At 40.4% G+C, this 18,356-nt stretch overlaps 1 protein-coding gene across 1 annotated transcript in view; it reads right to left on the bottom strand.

Annotated features, from left to right (window-relative positions):
- LHX6 (LIM homeobox 6) overlaps positions 1–18,356 on the bottom strand; it is a 239,868-nt gene that overhangs the window by 134,667 nt on the left and 86,845 nt on the right. Inside the window, exon 3 of the mRNA XM_068249721.1 lies at positions 9,582–9,703. Within this exon, the coding sequence (XP_068105822.1) occupies positions 9,582–9,703 (122 nt within the window). The remainder of the gene's footprint in view (positions 1–9,581; positions 9,704–18,356) is intronic.

Below are 18,356 nucleotides of genomic sequence, written 5' to 3'. Positions count from 1 at the left end.
CCCCCTAAAAATTGGCCCTAGACTACAGTACTTACACTATATAATATAGACATAGGGCAATGGTAGGGATTAGATTGTGAGCTCCTTTGAGGGACAGTTAGTGACAAGATATATATATATACATTGTACAGCGCTGCGTAATATGTCAGCGCTATATAAATACTAAATAATAATAATAATAATAATTAAGTAGTTCATGGAACATGGAACTGCAGCCAACCTCTCTGAATGTGGCCTCAAGAGGGAAATTAATTCTAGAAGGATAGTGAGAATGGTAGACAGAAGGCCAAAGACAACTTTCAAAGACATACAAGCTGCACATCAGGGTTAAAAGTCCATCTGTGTCACTTTTTATGTAACAGAGAACTCATGTAGGAAAATCCAGGAGAATCCCACCATAGAAAGACAAACCAAAAAAAGCCAGACTAGAATTGAGTAAGATGTTTACTGGCAAATTACAATGCTTTTGGGAGAATATCCTCCAGACAGACGAGACAAAGCTTTTTGGAAAAGTCACATCAGCTCTATGTCTACAGACAAGAAAGTGAAATCTGTATATAAAAAAAAAAGGATCACCATACCTACATGAAGGAGGCTCCATTATATTTAGGGGCTGCTTTGCTGCACCTGGTACAGGGTGCCTCGAGTCTGTGCTGCGAGCAATAAAATCTAAAAAAAAATCAAGACATTCTGGAACAAATTGTACTGCCTGGTGTCAGAAACCTCTGTCTCAATCGTGGGTCATGGATCCTCCAACAGAACAATAAACCAAAACAGACAACTATAATGCCCAAGACTGGGTAAGAGCAGAATACTGCCTTACACGAGACAGGTGATTATGGCGCACACTCGCACCTGGTCATTTTGGTGACCCATAGAGAATAGTTACATGGCAGAACCAGAGTTAGGTTAGGATAGTCGATATGAAAACATCAGTAACATCACTAATAGTCTACTATGGCATTGGATTCATCTGGCAATGGTACAAATAGCACACAACAATATTTTGGCTTTTAACTTTACTATGCGCCAAAATTTTGAAGCGCTCTTATTACATGTGTGCACATTACAAGCCTCACAATGAGAGCACAGTTACTCTTCTGTCTGTCCTCTTTCAAGGAAGACTGGTAAGGTGATGACAGAAACCACTAAAACACTTGCTTCATTACTGAGATCTACAATATTACTTTGCACAATAAAAGTTAAGCCTCTATCAAACACTTTTTTTAATTGTAGCTCATTATTTTACACAGAGCATCTTATAAGGTAGGTGGATTATCAATTAAGGAATACAATAGTGGACCACTGTGGGGTAAAACTATACAATTTGACACTTTTACGTTTCCTGTTTTAAATATTCATCAGATTCATGAAAATGTAATTTTTCACTCCCTTGACCCTCGTTAGGTATTTAAAGTGGAAAAAGTGGAAAGTGAAAATGTTACTGTTCATAAAATCAGGCTCAATGTGCTCAAAATGTACAGAAGCAGTATACTATCAGAAAGAGGCTTCCTTCCCTCTTACAGGAGCAGATCAGCTAAATAGTTGCTCTTATTACATATTTATCACTGGACTTTTTGTTTTACCTACAACATTTTATTTTCAGTTTACAATCTGTTACCCAGATCCAGGTATCTGTGTACATTTTTAAGTAACGTTTAACCTTGTTAAAGCATGCATGTTTATATTACTAAAATACATTGATTACTTTGATCAGCATGATAAATGACCCACTATATGTACTGCACTAAGAATCAGCAGGTCATATATAAATTGTTCTAATTTAGGAGCAGATATGAGTAAAAACATATGTGAGATAAATTACTACCAGTTTAAGGAGCTCATTTGAAAATACGTGATTAAAAATTACCTTTATAGTATGAAAATGTAAGCAAGACTATTTTACAGTTAAGACCGTAGGCATATGGGACTTCCAAAGAGAGGACCTCGCAGACCGAGCGAAAACAGCAAGCTAAATGATTTAGTCTATGAGTAGCTGAGTAAAGCATTTGCTGTAGTTTTCATCACAGTCTTTCATGACATTTCATGTAGTGTTTTGGTCCCAGGTTCATGACAGATGCCTAGGCCTAGGAAGCACATTATTTTTCTTAGCTGCCCAATTCACATCAACATTAAACAGAGCTAGATAAAGAGTCACAATGTTAGAATGCACCTTGGCAAACAGGCATTTATAAAATAACTAAATAACCCCCCCCCCCCCCGAATAGAAACTGAAAATAAAATAATAAGATACCTAATTTAAGTATACTATAGCACAGATTGTGAATCTTATGGGAAGGCCTCCATAATGCTTTCTTAAAGTTTCTGTTTCATTATATTAATACTTCTATATGATTTACCCTAGTTAATGTATTATTTTAAAAAATGGTAATACTACTACTTCTAATAGTAATAAAAATTACAAAACAAAACACAAGATTACAGGATTTGAATTACAGTGAAAAATACTCATTCCGATCTAAAATTCCTGTTTAAGATCTTATATACTAGCAATCAAACCAAATAAAAGTGTTTGTATTTTCTTATTTATTTCTTCATATGTAATTTACTAATCAATTTCTGACCTATTAAATCATAAAATCCACACTTCCTATTAGGTAATGAAGGTAATAGGAATTAACATACTGAATTATTATAATTATGAACAAAACGCCAAGTGTCCTGTAACAAAGTAAAGTAAGTGTGTGTGTGTGTGTGCGTGCGTGCGTGCGAATATATATACATATATTTATATATATATAATTTCCAAAGTGTAAATGCTATCTAAAATATTTTCTCACTCTGTATGCTTAAGAAACTAAAAAGATAAAATATGTTTAAAAGATTTTCTTGACGGTGTAATGGAAACTATAGTGTTTTCAAAAGCATGCACTAGCAAGTGATGTTTTATACATAGAGCTAACATTTCTAGATATAGGTTTATGGACGAGCTATGTACATTATTTGCATAGATATGCCGTCTACATTTCAAAATTCTGAACACTGAAATAAAAGTTTCAAGACTCATGCAAACATAACTTTAATCCATTCAAAATATTGCTTCAAAATTAAGGAATTATTTTATGTCTCTGTATATTTGCAGATATAGGTCTTAAAAATCGCACATACTGTAAGCATCAGCCTACTTTGAGTATTCTAACTTTTTGGAAAAATATTCCACCTAGTTAAAGCTTCTATGATTTTGGAAACTTGGGTTCCTATGTACCTCCCACCCCTATCTTCAAAACCTATATAACTATTCTTTATTTGTAGAGAAGGTGAGAAACATAGTTAAAAAATTAATGGGAAAAGTAGCCAAACTGAAAAAAAAACGTTTTAAAAATAGCAAAGTATAGTGTGAAAGCTAAATTACAAAAGGAAATAGTATGATGTTTTCGATTACTATTTTATCTACGGTACTTAGGAGCAGCTTAAAAGAATTTGGTCCAAATATCTAATATGTAAAGCAAGTAATTAAATTCTAATGCACATATATCATTTAGATAAAATACATACAGTATTAATAAATCAATGCAACCTATAGCAATAATGAAAGCACTTTCAAATAGTATAAAAAAGAATGTCAGTAATTAACAGCTATAGATTACAAACTTTGATGAGTGAATATGAGACAACTGTGAGCTGTACTAGAAGGCCATGCACTTTTTGAGGTTGTTATTGAAGTTGTAAACTGGGTCAAGATAGTCTGCTTTCTTTCAGTCAGTGGCGATGATCCAAAATGTACCAAATATGCAAAATCCAGTTTTACCAGACACTGTAACTTTGCAGGAGAAAACTGAAAAGGTTAATCTGATTTGGAAAATACTAATCCATTTTTAGCCCATTAGCCCATTGTGCCTTACCTTAAAACAGACGGTATTAGTGATAATTCAGCTTTAAGTGTGTAACAGTGGTTACCTACAATGCACCTCTGCTGAATATGCAAATCATCTCTTTAGGCTTACATCGAGAACCGCTGATGTATAGCAAGTCTATAGCTAATACATTTTTTAGAGGCTGTCTGCATGTTGGGTTGATGTGCCTCTGGTAAATGTATAAGCTATAGGCTTGCTATACACCAGCAATTCTGGATATTAGCCTGGCTTTAGGGGCATTAATATATGATTTGCATATTCATTAGTGATGCATTGTGGGAAACTACAGTTGCTCACTTAAAGCTGAATTATCGCAACTACCTTCTGTTTTAAAGAGAATCTGTATTGTTAAAATCGCAGAAAAGTAAACCTACCAGTGCGTTAGGGGACATCTCCTATTACCCTCTGACACAATTTCGCCGCTCCCCACCGCATTAAAAGTGGTTAAAAGCAGTTTTAAAAAGTTTGTTTATAAACAAACAAAATGGCCACCAAAACAGGTAGTAGGTTGATGTACAGTATGTCCACACATAGAAAATACATCCATACACAAGCAGGCTGTATACAGCCTTCCTTTTGAATCTCAAGAGATCATTTGTGTGTTTCTTTCCCCCTGCATCTCTCATGCACTGAAGTTTCAGGCTGCTTGTTTCTTCCTGCAAACAGCTTTGCTCTTGTCTGTAATTCTTCAGTATGTGAAAGCCCAGCCAGCTCAGAGGACCATTTATCCAGCTTGTAAAAGATAAGAGAGAAGAGAGAAGCTGCTCTAATCCTAAATAACACACAGGCAGTGTGCATAGAGGGGCCTGGAAGGGGGAGTTCATAGCAGAACCACAACACTGAAGAACTTGGCAGCCTTCCAGACACAGGCTGACAAGTCTGACAGGGGAAAGATACATTGATTTATTACAGAGACAGTGATAGTAGAACGCGCTGCAGTAAGCCAGAACACATTACAATAGCTTTTTGAACTTGTAGGATGATAAAAAAACAGGATGCAATTTTTGTTACGGAGTCTCTTTAAGGCCTCTTGCACACTGCAAGCAAATCAGATTCAGATTCAGATTTTTAATCTGTTTTTACATCCGATTCCGATTCAGATTTTTAATCTTAACTGCATGCTGCGTTTTTTGATCCGTTTTTCTGTTGAATGTATTCAAGGAAAATCGGAAACGGAATCGGAATCGGAATCGGAAACGGAATCGGAATCGGAAAACGGATTTGCAGTGTGCAGGGAGCCTTAGAAGGTAAATTATGCTGAGAATTGCTTTTTTGTAGGAGGGCTTTTTCGGTCTCTTTTAGTCCTCTATACTTTCCTAGTGGTTCTCGGTCACCCCGAGCTGCTTGGGTATTCTACAATAAGTTGTGTGATTTATTTACTTTTCTTAACAACAAAAATACAAAGCTGGATTGCAAATATAGAACAACAAGTCTCAACTGACAAAGCAATGCTGATGATGATAGAATAAAAGGAAAGTTAAGGGCTATACTAAGCAGACAAAAAGAAGTGCTGCTCAAAGCCTGTTTTAATAAGCTGCAAATTCAAATTAGATATAATAATTACAACAGGAAAATGCAATAGATCCTGCAAGGCTCCTCAAATACCTTGCAAACCAGGGGAACTCACACACACCATACACCAAATGAGAAAAGGGAAGGTGCACAACACTGACAATGGTTTAAAATACAAAATCAAATTACAACATCAACAAGATACCATACATGTTAATGGATTTCAGACCACTGGGATCCTTAGTTAAAAATCACTAACTTCATAGCTTGTTAGTAAGGCCTAATGGTCTTAAATATGTTAACAGTTACTGTATTTTGAGGAAGTGCAAATATTTTGGATTGCCACTCATTTAGCAGTTCAGCATTGTGGACCACTACTGAGATCATAAACATCCTATCAGAAGACACCAATTCACAATAATTTCACTTTTCACAAAAACTAAACAATTTACATCTCAAGTCACGGCAATGGTTATCTCAACAGAAACATAAAGGAAGACAACTGACTGAAGACCCAGGGTTTTAAATTGTAAATGTATTCTTAACTTTAAGCACTTAACAGCTAAATACAGTCAAGTAACTGGACATAACTATAAAATGTTACACATTATTAAGAAAAAACTTCAAGCCTAAAGTAAAAGCTGATGACTTCTTGGAACGCCAAAATCCCCATGTACCCTATACCAGCTAAATACAGTGGAGTTGTTCATGGCTCAGTCACAGATTGGGGGTCAGCCTGAAAAAAGGAAGGACTTCTGCTGTACTCTTGGCTGAAGAACAAACCACCAATGTAAATGGGTGAAATTTCACTGATGGAGAGGATTAAATCACAGTGAATCTGAATAATCCAGGACACAGAGTAAAATTGCCTGTTATTCCCTTATTGCAATGAGCTTATCTGATTCAGCCCATAAACTTTCTTAATCAGGTATCTGAAAGCAGTAATAATCAAGCAAGCCGTTTTTTGTTGTGTTTATGTATTGGCCTTCCTGGATACCATACCATATATCGGAGGGAGGGAACGGTGGAAGTTTGGATCCATATCTGCTCGAGGTTCGTTAGGATTACCACTGAATGTGAGACATACAACCTTATAATGTGGGTTGTTGGCATTTGGTAAGCCCCCTCTTACTCTTTTCTTGTAATGGTTGGCCACAAGACCATGTGAGGTTGGAATATCACCGTGGTGAAGTTTTAGTGACTGTATTTATTCCTCTTTGATATGCGCTGACTTCTTAATTCTAATTTTGTGGCCCTTGGACATTGTTCATTCTCGGCAGCGATCATATGTTTTATTTCCTTGGCGCTGATAAACTGTTTGCTAATAATCAAGCATGAATATGCTTTTTAGCACCACCGAGGGGGCAGAGTTTAGAAGTAGCACATCATACCCTCTAGCAGCTGAAGCAGCTGATCAGCAGCTGTGTTTAGTGATTTGATAACCCCAACATTTCCCTCCCTGGGGAAGTTAATTTGCATGTCAGGAGACTTTTTCATTCATCATTAGTTGCACATCTGAATGTTTTAGGTCAAAAGAAAATTTGCACAGATTGACCAAATCACTGCTGAATTTAAATATAGAAACCCTGACCTTATTCAATTCACTTTTTCTCCTAGGAGATATTTTTTCATCTTCTGTTTTAAATATTTTTTAAACCCTTTACAAATTAAAAAGTACCAAAAAGTAAGTGAAAAAGTACACCTAGAAAAAACTTATGAGAAAAAGAGAATTTAATAAGGGCCACTGTCTTTTTGGCTATTCATATTAAAATAAAAAACACAAAAAAACAAAGCTATGGAACTTGTGACTGGCTGCTGTGTCCATAGTCACAAGCTTTGTAAATGCAGACAATTCAATATATCAACCAATGTATGAACAATATATGAAAATATATTATTGGTCTCCAACAATTTTTAAATCCACATTAGTAAAAACTAAAAGCATTTCCAGGCTATTAATTTCTGATGCGGGTATGGGGTAACAATCAAGTCTGATCATAACAACTATCCCTAATACTCCACTCTCACCTGCACACTAATCTAGCAGTATACAAAATAGAAACATGCCTCCATATACCTTTAGTTAGTGTAGAGCATGTAGTCCTGTGACTATCCTCACCTGCTGCCTCAGAATTTGGAAGAGAGGAGCTTTTCCCAGGCAAGTGGCATATGACAAATCCTAGAGAACTTAAGCCCCATCTACACGATACGATTCTTTGTACGATTCAATTACGATTCTATTTACGATCCGATTAAATCCGACATGTCCGATCATGATTCGATTCGATTCAATTCGATTTGACATTGTTTTGCAAAGGCAAATCGAATTGAATCGAATCGAATCATGATCGGACATGTCGGATTTAATCGGATCGTAAATAGAATCGTAATTGAATCGTACAAAGAATCGTATCGTGTAGATGGGGCTTAACAAAGGATACTGTATGTGCCCTGCACCTCCACAGCAGCAGGGGCAGTCACAAGACCACTAGTGCTACATTGGGTTAGAGGAATGGAAGAATATTTGTTATTTTATTTACTGGCAGATTTATCGGTACAAGAAGACAGGAGGTAGCAATACACTTCCCAGATAGGGCCATGTATACCATGCTGACTAACCCAATAGAAAATTCAACAAAAATCAACTATAAGCAACCTTTGTTACAAAGTATCTCTAATACGAATGAAAATCCACTATCCAACTTTGACAATTTAATCTGCATCCATCAGATTTTCAAGAACAGAAAAACATCCTTCAGGAGTAGATTTAGGAACTGATCTGTTTCAATACAAATCTGTACATGTCCTTTCAAGCATATTATGATGACCTGTATGTACATTTCTCAAAAACTATAAATGAATGAATATATGCACGAGTTCACAAATGCATACATGATTTTCTGCATATTTTCATATGTGTTTTCCCCATAGTCATATCAACACATATTGGCCAGTATGCAAATAACTTTTTCTCCTGAGTGTTCTCCTGGGTGATATTTTTACACCTTGTCAAGAGAATCCCTTTTAAACTGCCAGCAAGGAAGAAAATATTCAAAATAATTTTGATAGTACCTTTTCACCTACTTTCTGGTAGTTTTTTTTATTGTAAAGTGCTGAAAAGTTATTTTAAAAAGAAGTTGAAAAATGATCACCTAGGAGAAAAAAGGTTGGTGAAAAGGTACTATCAAATTTATTTTGAGTATTTTCTTGCTTCAAAAATATCACCTAGGAGAAAACTCAGGAGAAAAATTGAATTGCATATGGCCCAAATTGTGTGTTACTGCACACCAATATATCTCCTGCTGAGCATTACAAACAGCATACAATTCACATCACATATTATGGGAACATCACCAGTGAAAGGCATTGGATTAATGACAGTCAGTAAAGGGTTTGCATTATTACACGCAAAAATGAATTTCTTCACTTAGTAACACAAAAAGGTGGATTCACAAAACTGATCTCATAAATTATCTGTCTTTATATGATTTTTAACGTATATATAAAAAAGCACCCAACAAGTAGAAAAGTATTGCGGATGTTAAGTTTATTTTGAATGATTTTTTTTTCTTGCTCTAAAAGTACTGAAAATTTACTTAAATGTTTACCAGAGATGAAGAAATATAAAAAGTTTTATACCTACCTGGGGCTTCCTCCATTACCCTCCGCAGCGATCACTCCCACACTGTCTTTCTCCGCCTTCTACCATTACAAGACCCGTAACTTTGGCAAGTCTGGGCCAGTTGGCGCATGCGCAGTAAGGCTGCGAGTGCACTCCCATCTCGCTCCTGTGGCTGGGAGCATTCTGCGCCTGTGCAGTAGTACTACGCAGGCCGGTCCCAGCCACGAAAGCATGGCGGGGCTGCACATGCACAGTGCGCACCGACTGGACAAACTTACGGGGCTTGTAACAGGAGAAGGAGGAGGCAGAGAAAGAGGTCGTGGGAGCAATAGCTGAGGAGGGGACTGGTAGAAGCCCCATGTACAGTATGTATAAAGCTTTTACATTTCTTCAACTCAGGGTTACTTTAAATACAAAGTGAGAAATTCATTAGGAAAGAATTTATGAGATAAGCTTTGTAAATCAACCCCATAGTGTGAATGAAGTCTACTGCAACAGCTGTAATCTGAACTGTTTTAACAGTGGTCATTTTTCAAAAGCCAGTCAACACTAAAATATTCATTCTGCCTTACCTGAAATAATCCATTTTACAGAATATCTCTTTATTTTTTATATAGCAGCTGTTGTGTTGCCTCAGAGAAGTCCTACACACGGAACACTCCAGACATCTCACATGCCAAATTAAATTATTTACCTAGGAAAGAGAGAATAAAACTCAATAAACTGTAACACACTGCTAAAAAGTAAATCTACTCAGATAAAATGTTGTGTAAATACAGTTAAAAGATAAAAAAAGATAACCCCACCCACACACAAGTGGGAGGTATACAATTTGCAAGGATGTTTGACATGCTAAAATGGTTATAAACCTGTATTATTATTATTATTATTATTATTATTATTATTATTGATTTATAAAGGGCCAACATATTCCGTTTAAGGTAAAAAACAAACATTGGCTTAATAATAATACTGACAATTGTATACACCAATATACAAAATATACCTATATTGACCTTTTAAAGCCATTTTAAACTTTAAAACTTTTAAACATTTAAACTTTTAATGCCATTTGTAATGCAGTATGTATATTCCCATCTTCAAAACAATACAAAGTTATTAGAGGTACTATGGGATTTGCATAACACTTAAGCACAATATGCATTCTATGCATATGTTGCCTCTGTGATGTGCATTGTGACCAGCCAACCCTAAGGCTAATTTCACACCAGGACGTTGCGTTAGAGGGGGCGTTAAGGTCGCATAACGTCCCCCTAACTCAACGCCTGGTGGTGCTGGATCTGGACGTCAGAGTGAGCCGCGTTGTGCAGCTCACTCTGGCGTCAGTGATGCCGTGATGCGCACTCTTATGCGCATGCGGCATCACGTGGTCCTGCCGGCCAATCGCCGCACAGAGCGGCTGCTCCAGGAAGTAAACACTGCACGTCATAACGTGCAGTGCATATTAATTAGCCATGTGCCTGGCCGCTCTCCGCTCCTCCACAAGATTACTGAGCATGTGCAAGCAGTCTAACGCGGCTCAGCCGCGTCCAAAGTACTGCATGCAGTACGTTGTCTTGTGACGCAGCGTTACAATGTAACGCAACGTCCGCACTGTGAACAGCCCCATTAACAGCCCCATAAGGTAGATGAAGTATAGTTATGGTGCTGTATTTAAAACCATGGACAAACACATGTATGTAAGATTGGAAATACATATTAACATGCTTCATACTGTAAACACTTCAGTTGTCTGGTTAACAGCTGCCTAAGTTATATACACTCTGGCAATACATATGATCGGAGGTAACATTTTGTAGTATAAATCTGAAATTTGTCCCAGTATTTCCTTGAATCACACACATAACTTATTTACTCTTAAAATGTGCTGATAAATGAAAGCAATATTTGTTTCCTAAATGCTTACATGAACTACAGCAATGGATGAATGACAACTGGCTGAAACTAAATGCAGACAAAACTGAAGTCCTTCTGATTGGAGGGCAGAGCATGATAACAAAACAACTTAACTTGCAGTCTTCACCACTGGGAATAGGAGGCACGGATCTACGCAGCTCTGATCATGTGCGTAGCCTGGGAGTTCTAATTGATGGGGATTTAAACTTCAGAATTCAAATCTCTGCGGTGGTGAAATCATCCTATTTTCACCTGAAGAACATTGCAAAAATCAAGCACCTCATACCCCCAGAAGATCTGCCAACCTTAGTCCACGCCTTCATCACATCCCGACTGGACTACTGCAATGCTCTCTACACTGGCCTTCCAAAAAAGGTCTTGTACCGCCTACAACTGATACAGAATACTGCTGCCAGACTGCTAACCAACCAACCCCGTCACTGCCACATAATGTCAGATGCAGGCAATTAGCCTGCACCTGCATGTTTGAGCCATCCCTGACGGGTTTTCCCCTTCAGGTACTGGCTCTCTCTTTTGATTACCTTGCAGGTGTGCGGGGACCTGAGGATTGGTCCCTCTTCGCGGGCTTGGACGAGCAGCCAATGGAAGTGGAGCCGGTGATATAAAAGGGTCGGCTGCTTGGAGCCTGCAGCCGACTGAAGTTCCAGCGTCTCATCCCCCAGCACGTTGTCGCCATAATGGATGTCGTCGCAGCGGTGCTGCGCAGGTCGCGTGAGGAGGACGGCGAAGAGTGGCTAAGAGAGCTGCTCGCACACGCGAGCAGCGAATCAGCAGCAATGGCGGCGCCTTCCGCACCGCCCGGAAACGACACGGAACCCGCCCAATTGGCCTCTCCTCAGCCCCTAGTGCGTGAGCGGAGCTCTAGCAGAGAGGGCGAAGAGGAGGAGGCTCGCAGGGAATGGGCGCATGAGAGACCCGGATCCAGCCAGGCTGAGGCGGAGCCAGAAGGGGAGTTATTTCGCCATGCAGGCATGGGCAAGCGGCCAAGAAAAGCGAGGAAGGTGTTCTCTCCGCCCCCTCATCGGTCGTATACACCCAGAGCGAAGCCTGGAGTGCAAAGAGGGAGAAAGTCTGGAGGAAGCAGGGGCCAGACCAGAATGCCCCGGGCAGCCTTCCGGCAGGATGACAGCACAGCTGATGCGCAGCAGGAAGCCATTGCTGGAGTGAGCCGGGCAGAGGTTCAGCAGGCATCAGAAGGGTCTCCTTCTGTTTCTCCCTCAGGTGAGCATGTCACTTCTAATTCATTGGATGGAATTACTGAGCGTCTAGATGTCTTGTTTGGTATGTTTAGCTCATTAGCTGAAACTGTTAAGTTACAGGCTGGTAATCAGCTGTCAGGAACTAGTAAGGCTGCACCTGCGCCAGCACCTGTATGGCTGCCTTCAGGAGAGTCAGCAGCTTCAGGGGGTAACCCCCCTCAGCTGTTAACAGGGATTGCGGAAACGCACTATAAGGAAGCGTTACCGTGCTCACCTTCTCCGCTGGGTTTCCATTTAAGCCTTACTGTAAAAGAGAAAATTTGGAAAGGTGAATGTTTGGATATTTTGTCCCTTTTGCCTCATTACAAGGACTTGGGAAGCAAAGAAAAGAAGGAAGGCGAGGAAGAAAGGAAGCGACCAGTTTTGCGCACTTTCGCAAACTGGTTGCAGGGATTTTTAGTTTACTCTGCTGTAGTGATAGAGAAGAAGCCTGAGTTAGCGTCAGGCCTTCTCCAGCACATCGACATCATACATGAAGCTTATAGACAATTTGGCGGTTATGCCTGGTTGAATTATGACGAGGCATTTCGTCAAAGAATGACTGTTCATTCCTCATTGTCATGGGGAACTAAGGAGGTGGCCCTTTGGCTGGGTTATATGCTGCCGCAACGTTCCGCGGTCACAAAGGCCGCTCCTGGTTCCCCTTCTGGGAACTTTAAAAAGGGTATTTGTTTTGCCTTTAATGAGAATCAGTGTAAGTTCCTGTCAAATTGCAGGTATAGGCACGAATGCAACAACTGTAGTGGGGCTCATCCTGCATTCCGCTGCTTTAAGAAGGCAGGTTCCCAAGGCCAGGGCAGTAGCAACAAGGAGCCCTTTCTTAAAGGCTCCGACTCCAGTGAGAGTTCTAAATATGCTGCCTTGGTTAAACAGCTATCCAAGGCAGGAGAGCAGCCGCCTTCTCTATGACGGGTTTACCAGAGGCTTTGAGATCCCCCCTTTTACTGGGCAGGGTTGTAAAATTGTTCCTAACCTAAAGTCAGTAAAAAGCTTCCCGCAAATAGCCTTTAAGAAGATTTGCAGAGAGTTGGCAGCGGGGAGGGTAGCAGGCCCATTTGTCACCCCCCCTTTTGAGAATTTTAGGATTTCACCTTTAGGTGTAGTTCCAAAGAAAACACCTAATGAATTTAGATTAATACATCACTTGTCCTTCCCCAAGGACGACTCATTAAATGATTGTGTTAATAAGGATGTCATCTCTGTCTCATACATAACGTTTGATCAGACACTGGATGTGATAAGAGAGTTTGGAAAAGGAGCCTTGTTGGCTAAAACAGATATTCAGTCGGCATTTAGATTGTTACCCATTATGCCGGACGGTTTTAGTTCTTTAGGTTTTTGTTTTGCAGGTGAATATTACTTTGACAAATGCCTGCCAATGGGCTGTGCCCTTTCGTGTTTTTATTTTGAAACATTTTCTACTTTCTTGGAGTGGGTGGTCAGGCAGCGGATAGTTCACGGTTCTTTAGTGCATTACTTAGACGATTTCTTACTGATCGGTCCAGCGGATTCCCGCATATGCCAGCAGGTGTTAGACACTTTCACAGACACTATGAAGGAGTTCGGGGTTCCTTTAGCTCCAGATAAGACTGTCTTTCCCACTACTACACTGGATTTTTTAGGAATAACTATTGATACTGTTAACATGGAATTTAGATTACCAGAGTCTAAAATATTTCGTTTAAAAAGGCTTATCCATGTTTTGATGAAAAAAGAGAAGGCAACCGTACAAGAGATCCAATCTCTTCTGGGCCACCTGGCGTTTGCTTCCAGAATTATGCCAGTCGGTAGAGTTTTCTCTAGAAGATTGGCGCTGGCGATAGCAGGTTGTAAGTCCCCCCGTCAGCATGTTCGATTGGTTAAGAATATAAAAGACGATTTGGCAGTTTGGCAGGAATTTTTAGCCCTGTTTAATGGCAGGTCCTTGTGGCAGCAGGATTTCGTTTTCGACTCTGACATGTCGTTTTGTACGGATGCAGCGGGTTCAGTAGGCTATGGAGCCTTTTTCATGGGACAGTGGTCCGCCGAACGGTGGCCGGTTAGCTGGCAGGAGTCTGGCCTGGGAAGAAACATATTACTGCTTGAATTATTCCCAGTAATAGTCTCCCTAGCTTTGTGGGGTAAGCAATTTGAAAACAAAAGGATTATAGTGCACACTGACAATAAAGGTGTTCTGTTTGCAGTTAATTGCCTGTCAGCAAAATCAGCCCAGGTGGTTGGCCTGCTCAGGCATATGGTTTTTCTCTGTCTCAAGTATAACATCTGGCTGAAAGCAACTTATTTGCCTGGTAAAGTTAATTACATTGCTGACGCCCTGTCTCGCCAACAGTGGACCTCATTCAGGCTGGCGGCCCCAGGAGCGGATGTTGTTGGATCCCCTTGCCCAGAATATCTTTGGAGGCTGATATGAGCAGAATCCAAGAAATTGTCAGAAATTCTATTGCCCCTACTACCTGGAACAGCTACTCTGCAGCTTGGAGTAAGTGGTGTGTTTTTTTCAAACAATATACGGGTTTCCCCGGTAGGATGCGGGCCGGAAGTTTTTCTAGCATTCATTTGTGCGGAATTGGATTCAGGTGCTTCCTACAGTCGAATTCTGAGGTTGTTAGCAGGTGTTTCGTTTTTTAGACGATTGGCTCAATCGACAGTACATAAAGATTTTGCCGTGGTTGCGCAATTTTTGAAGGGTCTGGGCAGAAATTTAAGCAGGACCCCTGACTCACGAAGGCCTGTATCCTTCTCAATGTTGGGTGATTTGTTTAGAGTCTTAACTAATGTTTGTTTGAACAGCTACGAGTGTACTTTATTTAAAGCAGCATTTGCGCTGGCTTTCTTCGGGGCGCTGCGCATTTCAGAAATGGTGGCAGCGAACAAACATTGCAATTCTAACCTATTGTCTGATCATGTTATGTTACATGAAGGCAGTGTGCTTGTTTATATATGCAAATCTAAAACTGACCAAACAGGGAGAGGGGCCTGGCTCCGCCTTGGAAGGCTGGAGGGCTCAGCTTGCTGCCCTTATTGGGCCGTACAGAGCTATCTGAGAGTCAAACCAGATTCTCTTTCTTTCTTAGTACACAGTGATGGTGTCCCAGTCTCAGCTTTCCAGTTCCGGGCGATTTTTAAAAAAATGCCTGGTTCTTTTAGGTTTGCAAGATTTTCATTTCACGGCCCATTCCTTCCGGATCGGTGCTGCCACAGAGGCAGCTAAAATGGGGCTCCCAGATGCAGACATTCAAAGGATTGGTAGGTGGGAGTCCAACAGATTTAAACTATATGTGAGACCTAATCTATGTGTTAATTAATTTCCAGGTCGCAAAGTCATAATTTGGGTGGTTGGCCACTCGTATGTTTATTGGGCAAGGAGGAGAGCCCGCTTCCGCCCATATTCGGAGAACCTGTTCCTTGATCCTGCCAAATTTACAGTCTTGTGGCAAGGTACTCGAGGTCTCCTCTGGGACGGCCTTTTTGATTTGGTTATTAAAAAAAGTAAGACTTGGCCTGCGCCTGACTTCCTTATACTACATGCAGGAGGTAACGATATAGGAAAACGCAACACTATTGAGCTTATGAATAAAATGAAGCAGGATTTACAGCAGCTTGCCCTGCAGCTGCCTCACACAGTTCTGATTTTTTCCGAAGTAATCCCCCGGTTGGTGTGGTTTAAAAATCAGTTGAAGTTTATGGACAAAATCCGTAAAAGACTGAATAGATTCATACATAAGGTTTTGTTGAACATTGGTGGTGTATCGCTCCGTCACGTGGAGTTGGAGGAGTCGGTAGCAGGCCTCTATCGGCCGGATGGTGTGCATTTATCCGAAATTGGCACTGATATTTTCAATGCTAATTTGCATTCGGTCATTGAGAAGGCCGCGGTGGTGGGGGCCCAGTTCGGCTAGGCCGCTCTGGTCGTTTGGGTAATGTCACCCTTGTGGGCGGACATTTGTTGATTAAAATGCTTGTGTCAATTGCTGGTATGTTTAAATAAAGAAATTCATTTGTTATGAAATATTAATATTTGGTTTCCCCAAAATAAATGGCCGCGGCCTTTTCGCCAATTGTGTCTGTGTATTTTCTTCATAGGTAAGATTTATTATAGTTATATTTATACGTGCAATGGGATGTGCAATAACATGTCAGATGCAGGCAATTAGCCTGCACCTGCATGTTTGAGCCATCCCTGACGGGTTTTCCCCTTCAGGTACTGGCTCTCTCTTTTGATTACCTTGCAGGTGTGCGGGGACCTGAGGATTGGTCCCTCTTCGCGGGCTTGGACGAGCAGCCAATGGAAGTGGAGCCGGTGATATAAAAGGGTTGGCTGCTTGGAGCCTGCAGCCGACTGAAGTTCCAGCGTCTCATCCCCCCCCCCTCCCTATGTGTCGTTCCCCGTCGTGGCCACTTGGGGTACCATATGGGTAATGTCACCCTTGTGGGCGGACATTTGTTGATTAAAATGCTTGTGTCAATTGCTGGTATGTTTAAATAAAGAAATTCATTTGTTATGAAATATTAATATTTGGTTTTCCCAAAATAAATGGCCGCGGCCTTTTCGCCAATTGTGTCTGTGTATTTTCTTCATAGGTAAGATTTATTATAGTTATATTTATACGTGCAATGGGATGTGCAATAACATGCCAGTCCTGCATTCCCTTCACTGGCTACCTATAGAATGGAGGGTCCTATTCAAGATCGGCCTACTGACATTTAAATCCCTGAATAATCTAGGCCCTGGATACTTGAAAGATATGTTACAGCTGCGTAGCAATCCCCGCATTCTCAGATCCACAGGTTCTAATAATCTAGTCATACCCAGAGTCCACTTGGAAACTTTTGGTCCCAGAGCCTTCTGTCATGCTGCCCCTATGTTTTGGAACTCCTTACCTCAACAGATCAGGACAGCCCCATCCCTGGATGTGTTTAAATCCAGACTGAAAACCCACCTGTTCAGTCTGGCATTTGCAGAAATATAACTTTTGTTGTGTGAATACTTCATCCTACTAACTACTGAATCTGAGAGAGCCTAAGCGCTTTGAGTCCTATGGGAGAAAAGCGCTATAGAAATGTTATTGTATTGTATTGTATATTTGACTTTAACAGAAATATTTGACTTTTCAACATGTTAAGGACACAAGTGTCATATGTACTCTTCATTTGAAAAATAATAAATATAATCAAAATTATGCCCCACACACATTTTGTAATCAATAAAATAAGGCCAATTCGATAAACATAAAAACATATGTAAAATATAAGTACACTCCTGTTTTTTTATACGAAATAGCTACAATTAGAATCAGGTGCACCAAATCAAGGGCAGATATAAGAAAAATGCTAGAGGGGACCTTATTTAACCTCCTTGCCGGTTTTCCCGACCTGAGCTCGGGGTAGAAAAAACAAGCTATTAGCGGTGATCCCGAGCTCAGGTCGGGGTATGCATTGCAGAGCCTTACTTGTGGTTGTGGAGTCCCGCGCGCGATCTCGCTGCACAGCGGGACTCCAGCCTCTCTCCCCGACAGTGTGGGGTCTTTCCCTGGCCGCCGGGATCCCCCATGTCCCCGCTATTCTTCCGGGGACCCGGCAGTTAGTTGGAGCAGCGCAGCCGTGGTGGTGGCAGCAGAGCGATGGTGGCAGCGTGACGTCATCGGGGGCGGGGCTAATATTGAAAACTAACTTCTCTATATTAGAGAAATATAGAGAAGTTTGTTTATATGTATATTAGCGCCATCTTGTGGACAAAGAGAAAACTGCAGCACAGGAGCCCAGGAAGGTACATTTTTTTTTTATTTTGCTGCAGATCTCACTGCCAGAATGATTTTTTTCAGGTTTTAGGGTCTGAAAGAGTGAAAAAAAAATTGCACCGCTTTTAGACCCTAAAATCTGGAAAGAATCAGACCGCCAAGGAGGTTAAACATTAGACATTTAATTAGATTTACTATAGTCTGTATGAAGCTGAAGTGTGAGGTATAACCATGCCTAGATTGGATGATATCTCTGTGGCCTTCAGAAAGAAGTTTATGGATTCTTGTAAGTATGATAAAGGATATAAAATAATCAAACAACTGGACATCCACCATCCCACTGCCACCTTACCCAGCCTAGCTGTCTGAGTAAGTTCACAAGCAGGATGAAAGATTCTGAAACAAGCATATA

Source organism: Hyperolius riggenbachi, chromosome 8 (assembly GCF_040937935.1).
Source record: "Hyperolius riggenbachi isolate aHypRig1 chromosome 8, aHypRig1.pri, whole genome shotgun sequence".
Classification (NCBI taxonomy): Eukaryota; Metazoa; Chordata; class Amphibia; order Anura; family Hyperoliidae; genus Hyperolius; species Hyperolius riggenbachi.
This window is presented reverse-complemented; position numbering and strand designations above follow the sequence as displayed.